The 25,025-nt window shown below is 41.4% G+C and overlaps 2 protein-coding genes across 3 annotated transcripts in view; both read right to left on the bottom strand.

Moving 5' to 3' along the window:
- Window positions 1–25,025, bottom strand: part of LOC134802378 (L-dopachrome tautomerase yellow-f2-like) — a 51,205-nt gene that overhangs the window by 11,389 nt on the left and 14,791 nt on the right. The window contains exons 3-12 of one of the 2 annotated variants that reach the window (XM_063775012.1): window positions 23,833–23,949; window positions 22,698–22,757; window positions 20,888–20,950; window positions 19,785–19,883; window positions 17,529–17,705; window positions 16,867–16,983; window positions 16,257–16,433; window positions 14,723–14,826; window positions 2,529–2,603; window positions 1,535–1,718 (exon numbers count right to left, since the gene is read on the bottom strand). In XM_063775012.1, the coding sequence (XP_063631082.1) occupies window positions 1,535–1,718; window positions 2,529–2,603; window positions 14,723–14,826; window positions 16,257–16,433; window positions 16,867–16,983; window positions 17,529–17,705; window positions 19,785–19,883; window positions 20,888–20,950; window positions 22,698–22,757; window positions 23,833–23,949 (1,173 nt within the window). The remainder of the gene's footprint in view (window positions 1–1,534; window positions 1,719–2,528; window positions 2,604–14,722; window positions 14,827–16,256; window positions 16,434–16,866; window positions 16,984–17,528; window positions 17,706–19,784; window positions 19,884–20,887; window positions 20,951–22,697; window positions 22,758–23,832; window positions 23,950–25,025) is intronic. The other variant, XM_063775013.1, reaches the window with a different exon arrangement.
- Window positions 19,762–25,025, bottom strand: part of LOC134802393 (uncharacterized) — a 329,661-nt gene continuing 324,397 nt past the window's right edge. The window contains exon 2 of the mRNA XM_063775035.1: window positions 19,762–19,779. The gene's annotated coding sequence lies outside the window, so the exon portion shown is untranslated. The remainder of the gene's footprint in view (window positions 19,780–25,025) is intronic.

The following is a 25,025-nucleotide window of genomic DNA, read 5'->3' on the forward strand; positions in this document are numbered from 1 at the left end:
CATTAATAAAGCTTTTAGTTGTAGAAGTACATTTAGTAAATTTAACTTCACTTTCTTCTTTGTTTTAAATTTAAAATGATGATTCTACTTGTGACTGCCACATCATTGATCACCTTTTAATTCTTTGGGGTTCACTACACCAGCCTACTTTCTCATTAGCGCATTAATTTGGCCTAAAATCCGGATGTCGCAGTCACTTGTACAAAATTGGACTTTTCTTGAAATGGCCATTTTTACCGGAATTCCAGGGACCAAGTCTGGGGTTGGAGTCGGAACCTACCAACCTGAATTCGCATGCTCCGCTTCGTTCCGGAAGGTTCCCGTGCTGGATCCGGAACCCTTTTTTTTGAAGACGGCCACCTCCAAGTTCGACGTTCTGCGACGTAGTGCAGGGAAGTGACCCCTATCAAGGACTCGTTTCACCACTGTTAATTGCCAGCTCAGAAAAGATCCACGACCTTGTCCTTCCTTTAGTTTTTTTTATTTTTTTAAAATTATATTTCGTAAAATTTACTCTGGTTAGTTTTCTTTCGTCTCATTTTGCAATCTACCTACTTCATGCGACGCTAAACGTCACATCACCTTTGTATGAAAAACCCTCTCACCCCAAATACGAGGCACTACGGGGTGAGGTGGGTTTTCCTCTTTATCGTCAAAGTTATGAAATGGAACTACCCAAAATAAAATACAAACTACAATACAAACGTCCGAACGACTTATTATATACACCATTCAGTTTTCACATGTAAATATAAAACATTATCTAGGTTTGAAAGTCAAATTTCACCCAACTCACCCCATTTTACGGTACTTAGTATATGGAAGAGTCTGTCAGAGCAGGAAGCCTGAAAATGATGATGAAATAACAGATACAAAGCCCTATGTGTACCTCGGTGGAAACAGGTATTTTCTGACTAGGACCTATTGCCAGGCTTCGTCGAGTCTCGTAAATCTTGTCAGAAAATGCTATTCTTTCCATCCAATGTACTTACCTAAAACACTGATTTAAGCTTTCACGCTTTTTAAACATTAATAACTTGCACAACGGGACTTATCTAAGTTTTAAGATTTACCTCCGACGTTTTGAGGACGGCGTTGTCCCCGTGGTCTCGGAGAAGACTGGCTAAAGTTGACATCAACATCTAGCCGCGCGAGTTACAAGTTCAAGTTCTGTAGGAGTGCGAGTTGCGAGTTGAGTGAAATACGCGATTAAGGGCTCGTTTAGACGATGCGAGAACTCGCATGCGAGTTTCATTACGTTGCGGGTTTTGATCGGTCGGTTGAATTGGACGTAACCAACAGTCCGCAAATGTAACTAAAATCGAATGCGAGTTCGCGCGCCGTCTAAATCAGCCCTAAGGGCTCATTTAGACGATGCGAGAACTCGCATGCGAGTTTCATTACGTTGCGGGTTTTGATCAGTCGGTTGAATGGACGTAACCAACACTCCGCAATGTAACTAAAATCGCATGCGAGTTCGCGCGCCGTCTAAATCAGCCCTAAGTCCCGTTTTGCAAGTTAACAATGTACTGACCAGAAGGGTAGCTCATCCGAGTGCTGTCCTGAGCGAGCACAGCCACGTTGCCAGGGTTCAGGATGTTGGAGGTCTTCCAGCAGGATACAGCATTACGACCGATGTCAGCAAAGAAGATGACGTTGGAGGCGGAGTGGTAGCTGTGCATCGTGCATTGGGAGTTCTCGCCGCGGTTGCCTACCACCTGTAGAAAAATAAGTTTAAAAATTTCATTTTTGGTAGGTACAAGCTTTTATCGCTGTACTTTTCTCTCCAACTAATACCACAGAATAAATAATAGTACTAGGTACAGAAGACTCACTCTCTATTATCTCTCTAACAAAACGCGTCTGTTACGATCAGGACAGATAGGGCCGCTAGGTGACGACAGCGCCACGCGCGGCCTATGGCTAGCCACCAAAATTGGTGTGGGACGGATGTACTTGTAGCTACCTTTTGCAAAGCGACGAAATCGCGGAGTGAGCCACGCCTGCTAATACTCATCGAGACAATTCTAACAACAAGAAACACAGTTTGCGTGACTTTAACACAGAGTTCCCATGACCATCTGCCTCCACCATCAGATCAGCTCCATATGTCATCATAATATTGCATTGTCATTCGTTTTACATATGTATGCCTAATTCCTGTGGAAGTGGGTCTAATTTAGCGTGCAAGATTTGACGCGAATATACAAATATTGCAAGTTAAGTTACAGTTAGCTTGTAATAAGTTGGGCTACCCGTACCATAGAAGAAATAATAGTATGTACTACCGTACAGAAAGGACACTTCCTACAAACCCGAAGTTTGACAGCGGTTCAGGGTTAAATCATGCTATCCCTTTCTAATAGGGTTGTCAAAATTCAAGTGATTATCTTATCTGTGGTCGTGCACGCAAAAGGAAGTCAAGTGGTGCCAATGCTTATAATTGCTCGGAGCAATGCTGAGCCGAACGGAGCCGAGTTCGACCGAAGTCAGGAGTGTCTCCCCACTGCCCGTACCCAAGTACTCACCGAATACCTCTGGAAGTAGTCACTATCGCTGCTGGCTGTTCTGTTCCTCAACACGCACGTGCTTACTGAAAACTCCTGTAAATCATGAACAATAATTAGTGAATAGAATCAGGCGTTACTTTGCGGAAATCCATCAAGAATCCACGGAATCCGTTGCCGGGCGTCAGACCGTCAACATCTCCTGAAGATGCCTCGTAGAGAAACGAAACACGTGTCGAGTATTGTACTTTTGGTGGTGGTTTGTTATATTTATTTGCGTATTTATATTTGTGGTGGGAGGGTGGGAACACTAATTGCATTTAAAAATACGCAAGTAAGTATAACGGGTTAGCATTGATTGACTAGCACGTTATCTTTTCGCGGATTAGCGAAGTAATATTTTGGTTTTAATTGTACAATAATTGTTTAATAGGTACATATTTTGTAAAATACTAAAAGAGCGCTGGTGGCCTAGCGGTAAGAGAGCGTGCGAGCCGGGGTTTGAACCCGCGACCTCCGGATTGAAAGTCGTACGCTCCCATACAACCATTTCCAGTCGCCGTTACGACGCGGTGTAGACACATCTTGTGTCGACACCGTCTGTTTCGGTCACAATTCCAGTCGCAGAGTCGTCGCCGTGTCGACACAGTTATCAGAAATGGGGAAGGGTCGACACATGACACAAAGTGACATAAAGTGTGGTCGCCGTGTGCACACATTGTTACGAGTTTGCGACTACTTTATGCCAAAATCATTCGTTCATTTTGTTCCTGTCAAATGGAAACTGTCAGATGGAAAAATAGTTATATAAAAATAAGTGACTTTAATACGCCATCTCTAAAACGGATTACAAGACGTAATTATATATTGTTTGCATTTATATTACAATAGGACTTAAATTATTATGGGGAATTAAACTGCTCGAGTGATTTGATAAACTAAGTGTAATATAATCAACGCGCCACCACATTGTTTTAGTTTAGCCGGAAATGAAATTGTTTACTTCTCAGTGCCTGTGTTCATAACTATATTATTTGAAGCATTTTTAGTACTTCGATGCGTATACTATACTTAAATAACAGAAATAACGCTTTACATACTACGAAACTTGTTAATTATGATGTATAAATATGGTTCAAGGCTGAGAAATATTGCAGTCACAAAGTAGTTGCAATGTTTCGACTTTGTGTCGACTCTGTGTTGACACATGACACGCGCTGTCAAAAGTAATAACAAAGTTACTGGTATGTTACTGGATTTGCAAAATGGCTCCTTGTGTTGATTTGTTTTCAGATATTCTCAAAGTGTAAAAATGCCGTGGTCAGAGATGGGCATTAATCGATTAACTGTTTATTCGACTAATTAATGGAATAAAAAAAGTTAATTCTCAAATTTTAATCGCGATTAGTTTAGTCGACACTTACTGACTAACATAGATTGAAATTGAATTAATCTGAATATTAATCGAATAAATTATCGATTAAATCTCGATTGAAAGTTGACAGGGGTCCATTTTTTGTACGTAAAAATAATAGAAATGTCTTGCATGCAGATGGTAGCAAAACACTTTGTCATAAAAGTCGAGATGGGTGTCGATATATAGGTTTTAGGGAGTGCCGATTTCGAAAATAATGACCATTTTGGAATCCGAAATGGCGGCCATGCACTGTGTCATAAAAGTCGTCATGGATGTCGTTTTATACGTTATAGGGGGCCCCAATTTTGAAAATGATGACCATTTTGAATACCAAGATGGCGGCCATGCACTATGTCATAAAAGTCGTCATGGATGTCGTTTTATAGGTTTTAGGGGGCCCCGATTTAGAAAATGATGACCATTTTGAAATCCAAAATGGCGGCCATGCACTATGTCATAAAAGTCGTCATGGGTGTCGTTTTATAGGTTTTGGGGGGCGCAGATTTAGAAAATGATAACCATTTTGGATTCCAAAATGGCGGCCATGCACTATGTCATAAAAGTCGTCATGGGTGTCGTTTTATAGGTTTTAGGGGGCGCAGATTTCGAAAATGATGACCATTTTGGATTCCAAGATGGCGGCCATGCACTATGTCAAGTCGTCATGGATGTCGTTTGATAGGTTTTAGGGGGCCCCGATTTAGAAAATGATGACCATTTTGAAATCCAAAATGGCGGCCATGCACTATGTCATAAACGTCGTCATGGATGTCGTTTTATAGGTTTTAGGGGGCCCCGATTTAGAAAATGATGACCATTTTGAAATCCAAAATGGCGGCCATGCACTATGTCATAAAAGTCGCCATGGGTGTCGTTTTATAGGTTTTAGGGGGCCCCGATTTAGAAAATGATGACCATTTTGAAATCCAAAATGGCGGCCATGCACTAGGTATGTCATAAAAGTCGTCATGTGTGTCGTTTTATAGGTTTTGGGGGGCGCAGATTTAGAAAATGATAACCATTTTGGATTCCAAAATGGCGGCCATGCACTATGTCATAAAAGTCGCCATGGGTGTCGTTTTATAGGTTTTAGGGGGCCCCGATTTAGAAAATGATGACCATTTTGAAATCCAAAATGGCGGCCATGCACTATGTCATAAAAGTCGTCATGGGTGTCGTTTTATAGGTTTTGGGGGGCGCAGATTTAGAAAATGATAACCATTTTGGATTCCAAAATGGCGGCCATGCACTATGTCATAAAAGTCGTCATGGGTGTCGTTTTATAGGTTTTAGGGGGCGCAGATTTCGAAAATGATGACCATTTTGGATTCCAAGATGGCGGCCATGCACTATGTCATAAAAGTCGTCATGGGTGTCGTTTGATAGGTTTTAGGGGGCCCCGATTTAGAAAATGATGACCATTTTGAAATCCAAAATGGCGGCCATGCACTATGTCATAAACGTCGTCATGGATGTCGTTTTATAGGTGTTAGGGGGCCCCGATTTAGAAAATGATGACCATTTTGAAATCCAAAATGGCGGCCATGCACTATGTCATAAAAGTCGGCATGGGTGTCGTTTTATAGGTTTTGGGGGCCGCAGATTTAGAAAATGATGACCATTTTGGATTCCAAAATGGCGGCCATGCACTATGTCATAAAAGTCGTCATGGGTGTCGTTTTATAGGTTTTAGGGGGCGCAGATTTCGAAAATGATGACCATTTTGTATTCCAAGATGGCGGCCATGCACTATGTCATAAAAGTCGTCATGGGTGTCGTTTTATAGGTTTTGGGGGGCGCAGATTTAGAAAATGATGACTATTTTGGATTCCAAAATGGCGGCCATGCATTATGTCATAAAAGTCGTCGTGGGTGTCGTTTTATAGGTTTTAGGGGGCGCAGATTTCGAAAATGATAACCTTTTTGGATTCCAAGATGGCGGCCATGCACTAGGTCATAAAAGTTGTCATGGGTGTCGTTTTATAGGTTTTAGGGGGCCCCGATTTAGAAAATGATGACCATTTTGAAATCCAAAATGGCGGCCATGCACTATGTCATAAAAGTCGTCATGGGTGTCGTTTTATAGGTTTTGGGGGGCGCAGATTTAGAAAATGATGACTATTTTGGATTCCAAAATGGCGGCCATGCATTATGTCATAAAAGTCGTCGTGGGTGTCGTTTTATAGGTTTTAGGGGGCGCAGATTTCGAAAATGATGACCTTTTTGGATTCCAAGATGGCGGCCATGCACTAGGTCATAAAAGTTGTCATGGGTGTCGTTTTATAGGTTTTAGGGGGCCCTGATTTCGAAAATGATGACCATTTTGGAATCCAAAATGGCGGCCATGCAATATGTCATAAAAGTCGTCATGGCTGCCGTTTTATAGGTTTTAGGGAGCGCAGATTTCGAAAATAATAACTATTTTGGAATCCAAGATGGCCGCCATGCACTATGTTAAAAGTCGTCATGGATGTCGTTTTATTGGTCATGGTCATCAATTTCGAAATCTGCACACCTGTTTCAAATAAGGTATCGGTAGATGCATCCTAGTAAGTCAACAACATCTATATCTACTATCGAAATGTTCTTTTGATAGTACTTATGTAGTAGTACGAAATGTAATCTGAAAGGAATCAAGTAATATATATTCCTGTACCTAATGAAGAATCGACATTGATTTCTATTACTAGTAATTGTAGTATTCGAAAAATTGATTCCTGATTCCTCAAATGGAATTGTACTTAGTAATTCGGTATTGTTAGATTACAAAGTAATCTAGGAATCGGTAATCAGATTACAAAGTAATTTCAAGTAATCGTGGAATCAGGAATCAATTATGAAATGCCCATCTCAGACTAAGTAGCACTTCTTCTTCTTCTCTCGTGTCGAGGTTCCTCTTAAATTTAAACAGTGGATGCCCAGAAAGCAGCAGTAGCACTGCATTCAATTGATCTGTTTGGCGAACCGCGAGTTCACAGTTCGGGGCGAAGTACTATATGTGTAGGTTTTAGGGTGTGCAGAATTCGAAAATGATGACCATTTTGGAAACCAAGATGTCTACCGTACACTTTGTCATAAAAGTCGTCATGGATCTCGATTTATAGGTATTAGGGAGTGGAGAATTCGAAAATTATGACCGTTTTAGAATCTAAGATGTCTGCCGTGTACGTTGGTCATGGTCATCATTTTCGAATTCTACTCTTCCTAACACCTATAAATCTATATCCATGATGGCTTATATGACAAAGTGCACGGCAGACATCTTGGAATCCAAAATGGTCATCATTTTCGAATTCTGCACTCCCTAAAACCTATAAAACGATATCCATGACGACTTTTATGACAAAGTGCACGGCAGTTATCTTGGATTCCAAACTGGTCATCATTTTCGAAATCGGCACTTCCTAAAACTATAAAACTATATTCATGACGACTTTTATGACAAAATACGTAGCCGCCATCTTGGATTATAAAATGATCATCGTTTTCGAATTCTGCAAAACCTATAAATCGACATCCGTGACGACGCAAGTTATCTTTATTTTCAGATCTAACAAATTGCTACAGAATACAAAGGACAAAAAAGAAGCGAGGAGGTAATGAAACAAGCAAAAATACAGATGATTCCTCGACGCAATTGGGTGATTCTTAAATGTCCAGATTTATTTGTCATAAAAGTTTTTATTTTTCACATATTACTCTCACAAGTTCCGTGACATTTCGACCTTGTAATTTTTTAAGTAAATGGATTTGTTTATCTATGAGGATCTCACCAGAATAATATAATCAAGGTATGTTTATATTTGATGATTGAAATAGTAACGCTAAAAAAATATATATTTGTGTCTTATATTCCTGCCGAAGACTTTTATTTTACCTTTTCCTTCTACACAAGTTTGGCCAAGTAATAAGAATTTAGGGCTCTCAATTTTATTTTGACTTCTACAACAGTAAAGCTACGAGGCCATGTTTGGTATCGTTTTCGTATAAATTCGCAGTACCAAATTTAGTTAAGGTACCACATTGACACCATTCCGAAGTAAAAACATATAAACTTATTAAAATACTTTCTTTTAAACTCCTCTTCACGCTTAAACTGCTGAACAGTTTTAATTTAAATTTGGTACACATATATTTTGAGTCCCGAGACAGGACATAATAAGTTATCTCAAAAATCATCCTTTAAAGGTGTGAAATGAAGGGTAGGGGGGAATTCAGAATTGACTTCTTGAAGTTAATACTGTTTAAGTTTAGGTTTGAAGTCATGTTTTTTTATCATTTTTAACTAAATCAAAGATGTAGACCATCCCAAATTTCATATAAATCGGTTCAGCGGTTATTGATTTCCTGTACAAATTTCCACGCCACTGTTCACACCTTCAAAAGATGATTTTGGTTATAAGTAAGATCTATCCTATGTCCTGTTCCGGGACGCAAATTATTTCTATACCAAATTTCAACGGAATCGGTTCAGCGGTTAAGCGTCAAGAGGAGTTTCAAAAAAACCGGCCAAGTGCGAGTCGGACTCGCGTATTAAGGGTTCCGTACATTAAGTCCGACTCGCGCTTGACTGCACATTTCTAATAGGTTTTCCTGTCATCTATAGGTAAAGAACTATTTTGTGTATTCAGACGGACATACATACAGACGCACGAGTGATCCTATAAGGGTTCCGTTTTTTCCTTTTGAGGTACGGAACCCTAAAAAGATTTTTTTTTATTTTGTGGAATGGTGTCAATGTGATACCTTAAATGGATTCAGCACCCCAGATTTATACGAAAACGATACCAAACACGGCCTAGCACCTTCACTGATATAAATATATCAAGATAAAATTGAGAGCCCTAAATAAACTTTCAAGAGCGGATATCTCAAAAACTATTCAACATATCGAAAAAATTGACTGAATAACAAATTTATATCAAATAACTTGTAACAAATTAAATTAACTTTCATTTTGTATAAGTGGCCATGTCGCTGAGATGCATAGTTTCCGACATATAATCGAAAAACCGGAAAATGGGACCTTCAAAGCCCCCTCTCTCCCCCCCGCTCAAGGGCTACGGCCGGGGACTTTTGATATGTTCACCTCCTAACTTGTCAAACCGAGTTACGGAGTCAAAAATTGTGTTCCGAGCATTTCCCTCTACAACTTTTGGAGCATTCGTTGCCTGACCTAAGTAGCTTATTGCATTTTTTTTAAAACTTTTCTGTAAAAGGTTGACGGGTGTTGGGTGTTTGTTGTATACATACATAGGTATATCATCATAATTATAGATGTGGGTAGCTGAGGAATGTGCGGTAGGTTTAGAATTAAAATTAATCAGTCTTGGTCTAGCTATCTTGGTGGTTTTACTTAGATCCCTAATCCCGAATACTACATGGTGTCAGGTGTAAATAACTCAGTGTATTAATCGTAAATCGGACGTCTCGGTTGTTTAGTGATGACGGGAAAAGAAATTGCAGGGTCGGCCGCTCAGAATAAGGGCTATGCAAGTTTACAACAGCCGCCGCCGTTATGCGACGGCAGCAACGGTAATATGGCGGACAATTGGCGTGATTGGAAAAAGACATTCGATTGGTACTTGGTAGCTTCGGGGCGTGATGGGGCATCGGGGAAGGAAAAATGTGCGTTATTCTTACATATCATTGGTAAAAGTGGGCGTGAAATATATGAAGAATTGGACTTTGAAGAGGCCGAAAAGGACGATTTTGATGTGTTGTGCGAAAAGTTTGAATCGAGGTGTGACCCAACAAAAAACATTAACTTTGAGAGACATCTGTTTTTTGAGTGCTCTCAGGGAAGTGACAAGTTTGAGAAATATTATGCCACATTGAAAGTGAAAAGTAAATCGTGTAAATTTGGGGATCTAAGGGATAGCTTGATTTTGACTCAAATGATAAGGGGGATAAAAGATGGCCAGCTGAGGGAAAGGATGCTCAGAAAGTCGGACTTGGAGTTAAAAGACGCCGCAGCATGGTGCAGGGCGGCCGAGGTGGCGAGCGAGCAGGCCGGGGCCGTGCGCGCCGCGGAGCCGCCTGCGCCGAGCGCCGCCATCGAGCCCGTCGTGGCGCGCCCGCGGGCCGCCGGCCGCCCGGGCCCGCCGCCCGCCGGGCCCCGCGCCACGACCGCTGCCGGTGCCGGCCGAAGGGAGCGCCGATGTTGGAATTGTAGCTACACGCATGACGGCAACAGATGTCCAGCTGTGCAAGTGACATGCTTTAGGTGTAATAGGAGAGGCCATTTCGCGAGATGTTGTCGGTCGTCCGGATTTGTGAGTCATACGATGCGTGAGTTATCGTGTCAATCGACGGAGGAAATGAGCGAAGAGGAGGAGTTTATGATAAGGGGAATTGAAATCGGAAGTGTTGACAGAAAGGGCTGGTACGAGTGGATAGTAGTAAACGGAGCACGGGTGCAGTTTAAATTGGACAGCGGCGCGGACGTGACAGTTATCTCGATAAACAATTATGTGGGTGCCGGATTTGATAAGCAATTATTATGTAAGGCGAGTTCAATATTGAAAGAGGTTAGTAAACATATATTACCAGTTGTAGGTTGTTTTGAAGCGGATTTGAGTTTTAATGATACTATAATTAGACAAAAAATATATGTGCTAGACGCCGACTGTGACAGTTTGTTATCGCGAGATGCCTGCGTACAATTAAGATTAATAAAGCGTATTTATGAAATTAAAGACTCGAGCATTAGTAAGATGATAGCGTCGCATAAGCACATATTTGAGGGAATTGGCCAGTTACCGGGGTTACATAAGTTAACAATTGATGAAACTGTCCCGCCTGTTGTTAGAGGGTCTCGAAAAATACCAATTAAATTACGGCCAAAATTAGAGGAGGAGTTGCAAAGGCTTCAGCAGTTAAATATAATAGTGCCAGTTAGTGAACCGACTGACTGGGTCTCCAATATTGTGATAGTAGAAAAAGCGGATGGAAATATTCGACTATGTCTGGATCCTCAGCATTTAAATAAAGCGATAAAGCGAAGCCATTTCCAACTCCCCACTCTTGATGAAATAACGGCTAATATCTCGGGTGCCATGTATTTTTCGGTGTTAGATGCGAGTAAAGGGTTTTATATGTGTGTTCTAGATGAACCTAGCTCAAAACTTTGCACATTCGCGACCCCTTTTGGGCGCTTCCGCTTCCTCAGGTTACCGTTCGGGGTCAGTTGTGCGTCAGAAGTTTTTCACAGTATAATGTATAAATTATTTGCAAGGCAGGGTGTGGAGGTGTTTATTGACGATATATTAGTTTACGGAAAGACGCGAGATGAACACGATCAGAGGTTGGGGGAGGTAATGCGCGTAGCGGCTGAGTATGGGGTTAAGTTCAATAAGAACAAGTGTGTGTTTGGTCAGGATACTGTAAAATTTTTGGGCCACATACTTGATAGAAATGGAATTCGGATTGATCCAGATAGGGTGAAGTGTATCGAAAATATGCCTATTCCGGAAGACAAAAAAGGGCTAGAACGCTTTATAGGCATGACAAATTATGTGTCTCGTTTTATTCATAATTATGCAGATAAGGTGGAGCCGTTAAGGGAGCTATTAAAAAAAGATATAAGTTTCGACTGGCATGAGGGGCACACGAAAGCATTCAATGATCTTAAGCGTCAATTAGCACATACGCCGACACTTAGGTACTACTCGCCGAACGAGCCGGTGACGGTGTCGGTGGACTCGAGCTCGCGCGGGCTGGGCGCTGTGCTGCTGCAGGGCGGGCGGCCCGTGGCCTACGCCGCGCGCACGCTCACTCCCACCGAGTCCAGATGGGCTCAAATAGAGAAGGAGCTCCTCGCTATCCTGTTTGGCTGCAGTAAGTTTCACCAATTTATCTATGGGCACTCTCAGGTAACGGTAGAAACGGATCATAAGCCATTGGAGGCTATTTTCAAAAAGCCGCTGAACGAGACACCGATAAGACTACAACGTATGTTATTAAAACTGCAAATATATTCTTTAAGTATTTGTTATGTACCAGGGCGACTGATGTACGTGGCTGACACGTTGTCAAGGGCGACCACGGATTTAGGCGGTAGGAGCGATCACCGGGTACAAGAGGAGGTAAATTTACATATAAATACTCTAGTGAGTAACCTACCATTTAGTAGCACTAAAATGCAAGCAATACGAGAGGCAACGAGAATAGACCAGAGTTTGTGTGAAGTAATGGGGTATTACAGAAAGGGATGGCCGCATACCAAAAGTATTGTAACTGAAAAAGCTAAGTCTTACTGGGAGGTCAGAGATGAGATCCATGTCGTGGAGGACGTAGTGTTTCGGAACGACTTGGTGATTATCCCTAGTGGTTTACGGGCCGAAATGATCAAGAAGGTACATGAAGGTCATCTCGGCATCGAGAAGTGCAAGAGACGAGCGCGAGACGTGATGTGGTGGCCGGGCATGGCGGCTGCCGTGGAACGCGCGGTGCGCGAATGCGAGACGTGCGCGCAGCGGCGCGCCTCGCCGCCGCGCGAACCGCTCGCGCCGCACGCCGACCCCGATAGGCCTTGGCAGGTGCTCGCAGCTGATATTTTTCAGGTAAAGGACAAACATTATTTGCTCGTGGTTGACTATTACTCCAAGTACGTGGAGGTGGCCACTATAGTGGATTTGAGAAGCGCGACAGTGATAGGTATTTTGAAGCCGATGTTTGCACGTCACGGGATACCGCAAAGATTGGTATCAGATAACGGTTGTCAATTTGTGTCGCAGGAGTTTAGAGAGTTCGCTAGGGATTGGGATTTCGAACAGGTTACTAGTTCACCGCATTATCCTCGCTCGAACGGTCTTGCGGAGCGTAATGTGCAAACGGTCAAGAATATGATCATAAAATCACAAGAAACTAAAACTGATTTTTACGTGGCACTGTTGAATTTTCGCAACACACCAATATCGGGTGAAAAATACTCACCTGCTCAGTTATTGTTTGGTAGGAGATTAAATACAAAGTTACCGGTAAAAAGTAGTCTATTGAACCCTAAGACTCCGGTGAGAAAAGAAATAGCAATCAGACGCGATATTAAGAATGACAAAGCGAAGGAATATTACAATAGAGGAACTAGGTCATTAAAACCATTAAAAGATAATGAGCAGGTGCGTATTCGAGACCCGACCGAGATAAACGGCAGAGGGCGCTGGGTGCGCGCGCAGGTGGAGCGCGCCGCCGCCGAGCCGCGCTCCTACTGGGTGCGCACGCCGGACGGCCGCCGATACCGCCGCAACAGGCAGCAGATCATACCGGCGGCGCCGGCGCCGCCCACTGACAGCTCTGGCAATAGTAGCAGTTCAGGGGTAAATATTCCAAAATACTATTACGATGACTTGGAGGAGTGTGGCGGAGGTCAAACGCCGGGACCACAGAGTTCCCGTGGGCCCCAGGCCACAGCTGATAAAGATTCCGCTTTCCGCTACACTCGTTCAGGCCGGCGAGTACGCACGCCGGATAGGTTTTAGTTATAAAGCTGAAGTTAATATGGTATAAATATTGTCTATGAATGGTGTATTTGCTATTATATATATATATATATATATATATATATATATATATATATATAAAACCACTTAGGTACGTAATACGTAACGAAAAACATTGTCTATATCTAACTTACGTATCAAGTTTAAAATGTCAACTAGTAAATAAGGATATCATAAATAGTTATAAGTTATGGTTATAGGTAACTCGTAAATAAGTAATGTGCTTAGCAAAAGTAAACGATATCAACTGCATTGTATTCATACACTAATTACAGTTAATAACCTTGTGATGAACCTTAATGCAATGTAATAGGGTTCACAATGGCCTAGTGCAAGTATCGCTGCATGTTAATTTTTTTTGTAACATTAATAAAAAAATGTGTAGAAGTAATATTATAAAATATAAGATAGAAGCTTAGTAGTGTTGCTGTAGTGATTGTTAAATAAATATATAAACTTAGATATTAAAAAAGATATATAAATATATAGATGGTCTTGTTATGCATTTAATAAGATAAGGTTCTAGTTTGATTTTGCTTGGCTAGGTTAACTGTGTTTTAAGCTTGGTATACCTCATATGAAAATATGCATGTTTATTCATAAGGGGGAAGATGTTGTATACATACATAGGTATATCATCATAATTATAGATGTGGGTAGCTGAGGAATGTGCGGTAGGTTTAGAATTAAAATAAATCAGTCTTGGTCTAGCTATCTTGGTGGTTTTACTTAGATCCCTAATCCCGAATACTACAGTGTTTATATGGTTTCGGTCGATTATTATCATTTGCATTGATGATAGACTCATGATGACTTACTAGAATTACGAGCACACGAGACACTAATAGTAGTTTGACAAACCTTGGTTTTCAAGAGGTATTTTATATTGACATTTGCTGTCACAAATTTGCTGTCAGATTTAGTCGCAAACCGCACGCAAGTGCACACAAATGTGTCGACACCTTGTTACGGAAAAGTGTACACACGGCGACGACACTTTGTTTCGAAACAATTCTAGACACATTGTGTGGACTCTGTTACGACACATCTGACATTTAGTTACCACTTTGATGATTCTGCGACTGGAATGGTTATATGGGCTCTTACCGCTAGGCCACCAGCGCTCCCAGGACAACCTTTACACTATCAAAAAGGAAAGTAAGCGGCGGGGAAGGTGCGGGCGCCGTACGCCTGCCGCCCGCACCTTCCCCGCCACCCTTAGTCGCCCCACCTCGTCGCCCCCGTACCGCGCAGGCGAGGACTCATTTAAGCGGTCGGTGTATAGTCAACATTATTACCTCTGTGCTTATGAGGGGGTGGAAGTAAGCAGTTCTGCAACCGCTGGAGTCAGGGTCGTTCAGGGTGATGCTGAAGATGCCGTCGCTCCATTGGAACCGGTGCCCTGCGTAATAGTACATTACGATACAAGTGTGAAAAAAAGGAAATTCATATTTCCCTTTAATTTTCCGACGTGTAGTGCTAGTTACCGCACTAGGGCGGTAAAGTAGCACCATATGCACTGTAATATTACATTACGATACAAGTGCGAAAAGTAGGAAATTCGCACGTGTATTGTACAACGTTTTACAGTATCTTAAATTTTTCGACATACGCACGTATAGTGCTAGATGCCGCACTAGGGCGGTAAAGTAACTCCATATGTACTGATCATATCATTATTTGACAACACCGTAGTCCGTAATTAAGGAAATGCTATGGTCTCCAGTCTTAAAGCTGTAACTGACGGGTGTACCGGACAGGTCAGTATATTTTTTTTGTCGCTCTCACTTATAGCTGCGTCCTTAAGAGCCCATCAACGTGCGCACTAGCGCCACAGCTAAATAATCGTGATTATTTAAATTTAACGAAATATATTTAAAAAAGGGGGCCGTTACGTACTGTATTTTGTATTTAAGTACCTTTTGAATACATCAGACTAGTTTTTATGATGCTGGATTCGTCAATCTATGCGTCCAAAGTTAAAACGGCCGTTTTTGTTTTGAGTTCCTAGATCGACGAAACCAGCAAAATTCAAACTAGTTTGATGTATTCAAAAGGCACTATACCCAATACAGTAACGTAGCGGCCCCCTTTTTTCAATATCTTACGTTAAATTTAAATAATCACGATTATTTAGCTGTGGCGCTAGTGTGCACGTTGATGGGCTCTTAACGGACGTGCGGCGGACCACCTTCCACTCTATTGAATACGCCTCGGACCGGACACACAACAAACCACACATACGAACACACACAACAGTTAGAGAGAGAAGGCTAGTTTGTCTCGTGCACGAAATGATGTCTTAAGGTTGCAGGTAGCAGGTACAAATATTTGCGACCTTTTGGAACACCAGTCCATTCGCTCTTATTAGTTTTAACTTACCGAGCCACCGAAGCTTACCAGACGCGTGCAAATTTTTCCATTCCTTCATTTTGTTTACTTACACATTTAGTGATATAGCGACATCTACCGTAGGTATACTATAATATTATAGTCTGTCGATTCGTAGCTGGCCCTGAACTGCTAATCCTTTGTCTATTGTTAAGTAAAACCGCACGTGCTACTTACCTGCAAAAAAGGGTCTTAATTATTCTATTTGGCACCTGAGCGCGGGCTAGTCCAACGCTAAAAAAACCAGTCTAGGTGCGCTCTCCGGTAACGCGTCTTTGTTACGCATCTGGATGACACATTTTAGACTGGTTCGATTCGCGCACTCAGTAACCGTAGAGAATTACACGACCCTTTTTTTACAGGTAGAGGCACGTGCGGTTTTACTTACCAATAGACAAAGGATTAGCGGCTCGGGGCCTGTTACAAATAGACAGACTATACCAGCAATATTCAAATTCCCAGCAGTAGGATTGAAGCTGAAATAGTTGTGCTGCAGCCTCCAGCTGTCTCTTTCTCGCAGGGAGAACACAATAATGCCAAACGTGGTCAGATCTGGTACATAGGCGAATGTGTTGGAGCAGTCTCCGTTTATGACGTCCACGGTGATTGAAGCAAGACCTGAAATATATAAATAATAAACTAAATAAAATCTTAACAAGTTGATCTAAGCCCAGGGCACCCAGGGTGCGCTCAATAAAGCTAAATTATAAAAATTAGACGGATAGAAATGGATTAATTTCAAACCAATTACGGATACACGGAATAATTTGGCTTCCACTTTGTTATTGCTATATTTCAAGGTCGATCTTAAGTCACGTTTCTCAAAATGTTGTGATCAGGTTCAATAATTATACCTATAGATTTTTTTGTCGATGCAGTTTTTGGATACCAGTTTTAGACCACACTATTTCTCGGATATTATGTAAGTATGTAATTTACCACTTGTATGGAATCCTCATACTGTTTGTCTTGCCCCGAGCAAAATAAACTATGTTAGTCTTACATTACCCACCCACCTTACATTACCTTGAAAAGTTTTTTAAGTTCTTACCAGTAGGAGTGTTGGCAGCTGGCACATCCGTGCTTTTGAACGGATGTCTTAGGATCTGGGTGTCTGTGGCCAGATCGAATACAACTATCGCTGGGGGCTGGGCCTGCTGAGGGTTATCTGAAAGACAAAAAAGTTTAGGGTGGAGTCCCAAGTTCTTCGGGCACGCTTGGCTAAACCACTGCGCTGAGTAAGGTGGCTGGTCTAAGTTTTTTAGGAAGTTCTTCTGGAACCCCTATGAATAGTGTGTTATTCTTGTTTTTTAAGGAATCTTGTGCCCTTACGGTAGGGAGATTACAAACTAACCTAAACTAACCTACGTTAGATTGTAAACTAAAGGCGTATCCAGACTAGTAAATTTTTCGCCAATCAGATTAAATTGGCCGATCGAATCAGGACGTGCGGACGCAAACGTCAATTTGGCTCGCCGATAATGACCGATATTACCGATAAAATAAAGTGCGGACACAAGAATACCAATTTGAGACGCCAGTATTTTCGTTCTGGGGCATTAATTCAATTTAGAGGGCTCTAATATCACCATAAATCTAAAATTGGTGATTAAATTGGAGATTGCCGCCAATTTCATTTCTGATCAAATCGGTCGATTTGATCATCCCGTCCGGATACTTAACGAGTCGTAATCGTAGGGTGTCATAACTAACTAGGTATTTCCATTAGTCCTGTATCAACCATCCATAGCCTCCCGCACTGGTCGGCGCGGGTCCGATAGACAGAGGTCAGGCGCCGGCCCTGCCTGAGGTCAGGATAGGGGGTCAGAGCGGGGGAGCGCGTGTTCGTTTCCCGGTCCAGGTTTATGTAGTTCAGTGTTGTTGGGATTCCTGAAAAAGTGCGAAATTCTATTAGAAGTATTAGAACAAAGTAAATTATTTTCGGATAATATTTTAATTTGTTTTTATTCCAAGTCGAAACTCTTCTTCCTCGCGTTATCCCGGCATTTTGCCACGGCTCATGGGAGCCTGGGGTCCGATTGGCAACTAATCCCACGAATTGGCGTAGGCACTAGTATTTACGAAAGCGACTGCCATCTGACCTTCCGACCCAGAGGGTAAACTAGGCCTTATTGGAATTAGTCCGATTTCCTCACGATGTTTTTCCTTAACCGAAAAGCGACTGGTAAATATCAAATGATATTTCGTACATATAAGTCCCGAAAAACTCATTGGCGTGGGTTTGAACCCGTGACCTCCGGATTGAAAGTCTCACGCTCTTACCGCTAGGCTACCAGCGCTTTATATAGTAGTGATATATAGAAACACTACTATATAAATTATAAACTGAAATAAATGTCATATACGAGTATTAAGAAAAAGTGACCAAGGCCTCCCAGTGCCCAGGCTGGAATCAGAGGGGCTACCGCGAAAACCGAAATTCGTAAATTGCGGGGATCTTTCTCTTTTACTCCAATGAAGGCGTAATTAGAGTGACCGAGAAAAATACCCGCAATTTGCGAACTTCGATTTTCGCTGTTATAGCCCTGATTCGATTCCAATGAAGACGTGTGACGACCAAATATAAGGTAGGTAAAGTTAGACCAAGAAAAGGGGTCCATATTGGGTTGCATACAAGTTTAGGTCATATCTTTAATGCGCATAACAACTTGTGTCATAATCATCATTGCGCATACAAATGAAAAGTCATATTATATTTTGTCATACATTTTTAGCCATAATATTTGATGACATACTCAGCAGTTGTCATAATTTTTTTGTGCATATAGGTTTTGATTATAATGAATCAAATGTCATACCAGCTTTGATTATAATGAATCAAATGTCATATAAGCATATTTATCGATATTTATAAGGTTTTTACGTATAACGTTTTGTAGCATAATAATTTTCAACAATAATGGTTTACATAAATAATTTAAGAAACTAATCTCCGTCCAAACACTTAATTCGACAGAGCCCCGCTTACGCGGGGCTCCTATTTCTGCGTAGTTTGCCCTTCGGGCATCTAAAGCAACCTAACGAACCTAACCTACCTATTATGATTAGTTTCTTTTATGACCACTAAATATATGACTTAATTTTTTATGTCTATATTAATAGTATGCACTGCAATACTTCGAACGAAAAACAATTATGGATATCAAGCAGATGACTTAAAATTTTATGCGAATTAAATTAATGACTACAAAAATTATGACATACTTACTTAACTAATTTATGACAAAAACCCAGTTATGCTCAGAAATAATTCTGACTGAAGGTTTTTATGACTTACAATTTTATACATAAAGTGTTATGACAATTAAAAATATGACAAAAGTTGTTATGCAACCAGAGGGAGTCCCAAGAAAAGTCTGCAGCGATTTTGATAGCCCACGCAGTGCAAGTGTTATTTACACGTTAAATTTCATCGAAGTTTGACGTTTAAAATAACACTTGCACTGCGTGCGCTGTCAAAACCGTTGCAGACTCATCTTGGTCTAACTCTATTAACCTCCAAGTTTTGTTTTGTTGCATTGTGAATGTATTTATGTATTAAGTAGGTATAACAGAAAATAAGTAGGTAATCGTTCCTATGACATTTGACACTATTTACTGATAAAAATAAATAGGTAGGTAATCAAAATCGCTGCAGACTTTTCTTGGTCGGACTACAGAAGAAATAATAGTACTACCGTACAGAAAGGACACTTCCTACAAACCCGAAGTTTGACAGCGGTTCAGGGTCGAATCATGCTATCCCTTTCCAATATATGGCACTATCCCTTTCGGCTATTTAGGGTTGTCAAAATTCAAGTGACTATCTTATCTGTGGTCGTGCACGCAAAAGGAAATCAAGTGGTGCCAACCCTAATAATTGCTCGGAGTAATGCTGAGCCGAACGGAGCCGAGTTCGACCGAAGTCAGGAGTGTCTCCCCACTGGTCTTGGTCTGACTCTAACTCACCGTGTCTCCTTCTAGGCAAGGAAATGAAGAGTCTGTTGCCGACCTTTTCCATCCCCATCGGCACGTTGTTGTACTGAATAAAGAAGCGACCGGCTTCATCTAAAAAAAAAAAGATAATGCCAATTTTTGTCATTATTATCGTGTAATCGCTTTTTATTTTTTAATTAATTGACGTGTGTATATGTACTACAGTTTTAGGTTTAATTAGTTTTAGGTGTGTATGTGATTTTATTTTTATGTTTTTGACATGTACGTTTTTACCGTATTAAACGCTCTGAATCTGAATCTGGGTAAAGGACAGAGCACACCGGCCTGAGACACCGGCTGCGTGTGTGTAGAGGGGTTTTCAGAAAAAATGGTACTATTTACTTTTTTTAGAAAAACCATCAACTTTTCGGTCATTTAGACTCAGAATCAGATATTGAATGAGACAAAGAAAAAAAATGTCCCCAGTTTTTCATACAAATTTTGGGTGTCAGTTTTGTAACGGTCCATACAAAATGTATGTGAAAATGCGTTACAAAAATGTAATATTTTTTTTGGACAATTTTTTTTTCTTTAAAAATTCCTTGATTCTGAGTAGAAATAACCCAAAAGTTGATGGATTTTCGAAAAAAAAGTAAATGGTACACTTTTAAGTAAAAATGCCCGTAGACGTGCACGTGCGCGTGCGCTATAATGTTGGAGCCGTGCACGCACACGTCACGCAAGTGGTGTGCCGTCTCTTATATGGATATGTGTATTACAACGCAAACGTGCACGATATACGTTACGCACACGCATTCTGTAAGACAGGCCTTAATTGTGGCTAGGATCAAGATAATAAGTGATACTGACAGTAATGTGAACCGGTTTTTGAAATAAAAAATGTACTAAGAGCTGCTTCTATACAGTTCGTTGCTTCTATATAATATTAAGGATAACTCACGCTAGACCAGACCGTACCCGAACCGAGGCGTCCGACATGTAATTTTCTATGACGGCTGATCGGTGATCATGTGGTGCTTTCCATAGAAAACGAAGCGGCGGAAGCTCCCGCCCGGCCCCGGCCCGGTCTAGCGTAAGTCATCCTTTATGTAGTTGTTCAACACACTATAACGTACCATTTGGTGAAGTCGGTCTACTAGTTGTAGATGTAGAGGTTGGTCCAGTGTTTGTATTCGGCCCTGAAAAGATAAACTATTTGGAAACGTGTCGTTACCACAGAATAAATAATAGTACTAGGTACAGAAGATTCTCTCTCTAACAAAACGCGTCTGTTACGATTAGGACAGATATGACCGCTAGGTGGCGCAAGCGCCACGCGCGGCCTATGGCTAGCCACCAAAATTGGTGTGGGACGGATGTACTTGTAGCTACTTGTTGCGACGCGACGATATCGCGGAGTGAGCCACGCCTGTCGTTACATAGTAAGCTTTAATAGAAAAAAAAACTACTTCTCTGAACAGTTTCAAATGCCATATAATGGCTGGTATTTAATTGATCACCAGATCTTCGTCACCATTTTCTGGTAGCATTTCGTTTCTGTAAGGGTCGCAGTTCTAACCTAACGTAGCCCACTTTTCTAGAAGCATTTCGTTTCTCTAAGGGTCGCAGTTCTATCCTAACCTAACCCACAAAATCGAAATTGCCTAATGTGTACTATGCTTCGTTGAAGAGATCTGTTCTGATCAGCAGTTCCATTTCATTAAATGCGACAGTTTTTAATGTAAATGCTTGATTTTCTGATGAAAATACAAAAATCTCTGTACGCATGCCTTTAAGATTTGAGGAGTTCCCTCGATTCGTCGTGGATCGCATCATCAGAACTGAGTTTTGACAAAAATGGGACCAATATGTATACATATACAAACAATCATAAAAATAATTTTCAAAATCGGTACAGTAATGACGGAGATTGGATTTGGAAAATTGGAAAAGGAACCTAGACTATCCACCATCTGTCTTCAACGAGTAGTAAGATACTTCGGTCACATAGCTCGCAGAGACCCTGACAACTTGGAGAGACTTGTGGTGATGGGAAAGGTGGACGGCAGACGGCCTAGAGGACCAAGTCCAACGAGATGGTGTGACCAAATATCCGCCCAGATGGACATCACACTAAGCAACGCTTTCCACAAAGCAACCGACAGGGAGAAGTGGAGAGCTGCCATAGGAAAAATTCGTAAGCGGAGTCACGATCCTCAGCAGTGAGGGACCGACTTAGAAGAAGAAGAATGACGGAGATATGGAGTAACAAACATTAAAAAAACATACAACCGAATTGATAACCTCCTCCTTTTGAGATTTGGAAGTCGCTTAAAAATAGGGATTAGAATGATTACAAAACGTTTCATTTCGATTAATGACGTAAGTGCTAATTATCTTAAGGTCCCTTTTTATACCTAACAATTTAACACATATTATAAAAAATATGTTATTAAGAGGTGAAACATATTAGCAAACATAATTAGCATATAATTAGTATTCTATGTGAGCACATAACAAATAACATAAATAAATACGAAGGAGAGAATAGGATGACTCACGCTAGACCGGCCCGGACCGGGCCGATGCGTCCGACACGTAATTTTCTATGACGGCTGATCGGTGATCATGTGCTTTCCATAGAAAACGAAGCGCCCGAAGCTCCGGCCCGGCGCGGTCTAGCGTGAGTTATCCTTTATTCGTGTTATTCACAAAACCGAAACAAATATTTGTGCAGATCACATAAATAGATGTCCTTACCGGCGTACATTGTGTTAACTAAATAAGTGTAGGATGCGTGGATTGGAACGTAAGGAGTGAACGAGTGAGTGATAGAACGAACTGTTGAATGAACGATGTGTGAATGAGAGAGTATGATGCCGAGTGTCAGTGTGTGTGAAAGGGATGGCAAAACGCCGTGGGCAGAATTTGAATTGTATTACTTACTTGAAGTAAATGGTTTTAAGTTGTTTGGTCTTTGTGGCCGATTCCAATATGAGCCTGAATCTAGAGAATATGAAACAAAGCAAGAATAACAAATAATGAAAACAAATAATACGTGGGCCATAGTGAAAGTTTCTGGATTCTGATATATGAGACCACTTATTTTTTCTAAGTGGCCAGTCCAGGAATTTTCAGTATGCCCTAAGTATAGGTAATTAAGGAATAAATAATATGTAAGGAAATGGAATAAAGATTTAAAATGTAAGCAGTAAGTTAGTTACAGAGGATAATTTCAAAATGAAGTTACTTCATCTTAAGCAGAAATGTAATTGGCAGTATACCACTGAAAGTAGATTAAAGAGCAAGAATTAAGTAGGTATAGTGCTGATTTAGACGGCGCTTGAACTCGTATGCGATTTTAGTTACATTGAGGACTATTGGTGGCATCCAATTCAGCCGACCAATCAAATACCGCAATGTAATGAAACTCGCATGCGAGTTCTCGCACCGTCTAAATCAGCCTGTTATGATAGTATTCATAAGTTAGTCACAAAATGCCCATACAATAAGGTACACTGAGAGAAAAGTATAACAAAAACACACTTAGAATTACAAAAAAAACTCAATCCGGGGACAAGGAGAGTCAACTAATAGGAACAAATTGGCTTTTGCAATTTCTATTAGTTCTTGCAATTTCTATTATCTGTTTGTTGTAATTAGATTTAGGATTACTGAGCTGTTTGTAGAAATAAATAAACTTTACAGAAATAGTGAAACTTCCATAATTATTACTAAACTTCATTTTTTCCCCCAGTACAGAACTGTTTTTTAATTCCTGGTGATGATTTTTCTAAGTTGTGGACTAAAGTTACTTACCTGATTTTACGGTAAGCAATACCATTCCCCCCCCCCCCTTATCTCTGAAACTACTGGGTCTAAAATTTTGAAAAAAATATACTAAATAGTACTTTACCTATAGATGACAGGAGAACCTATTTGAAATGTGCAGTCAAGCGGGAGTCGGACTTATGTACGGAACCCTTGGAATGCGAGTCCGACTCGCACTTGACCGGTTTTTTTATTCTAATCTCTCCTACTGACAAAATTGGTTTGCCAGACTATAGGTACATAAACTCACTCTGATTCCAGTTCCTCTCAGGTTCTTCTTCGTGGTTGTTAAAGACGACCTCATCAGTCTGTCTCTTCTGTCTGCTGTCCTCTTCTAGCCCGTCGCTGCCGAAACGGTCCCGGAGAACTGAAATACAAAGTTACGCTTTATATTCATCAGGCCTTTAACATCTTGATAAATGATTTTTGCAGCGTCTCTAAGCGAGGAACAACGTCTCTCGTGGCCGTATAAGCCAATGCGGGACCGGCATTTGCGTCCGCATTTGTGGCAGCTGAAGCTGGGAGCCATGAGCCATGTCGGCATCATCAGGTGGATTGTGCATCTTTGCGCGTTTTCAGGCAAGGTCTTAGAACCATGCCTTGTCGTGAATTTCGCGACCTTTCGCGATGGTACCCCTCCATCCATCGCGATCTGACGCGAGCTCCTCCCAAGTGTGCCTATCGATATCAAAAGCGACCATGATCTTTATATTATACCTATAATAACGTCATCAGGTTATATTTTATGATTACTAGCGACCCGCGAGCATCCATAGTTCCATACCTCCTCATCATCATCATCATCATCTCAGCCATAAGACGTCCACTGCTGAACATAGGCCTCCCCCTTGGACCTCCATACGTGCCGGTTGGAAGCGACCCGCATCCAGCGTCTTCCGGCGACCTTAACAAGATCGTCTGTCCATCTTGTGGGTGGACGTCCTACGCTGCGCTTGCTAGTCCGTGGTCTCCACTCGAGCACTTTTCGACCCCATCGGCCATCTTCTCTGCGTGCAATGTGGCCTGCCCACTTGCCATTTCAGCTTGCTAATCCGGTGGGCTATGTCGGTGACTTTAGTTCGTCTACGGATCTCCTCATTTCTGATTCGATCACGTAGAGAAACTCCGAGCATAGCCCTCTCCATAGCTCGTTGAGCGACTTTGAGTTTTGAGATGAGGCCGATAGTGAAAGACCACGTTTCGGAGCCGTAAGTCATCACTGGTAACACACATTGATTAAAGACTTTCGTCTTGAGGCACTGAGGTATGTCGGACGAAAAGACATTACGTAGTTTCCCGAACGCTGCCCAACCGAGTTGCATTCGGCGGTTGACCTCTTTCTCGAAGTTGGACCTACCTAATTGGACTACTTGTCCTAGGTAGATGTACGAGTCAACAACTTCGAGTACCGAGTTCCCAACAGAGACTGGGATGGGCACAACA

Source organism: Cydia splendana, chromosome 24 (genome assembly GCF_910591565.1).
Source record: "Cydia splendana chromosome 24, ilCydSple1.2, whole genome shotgun sequence".
Classification (NCBI taxonomy): domain Eukaryota; kingdom Metazoa; phylum Arthropoda; class Insecta; order Lepidoptera; family Tortricidae; genus Cydia; species Cydia splendana.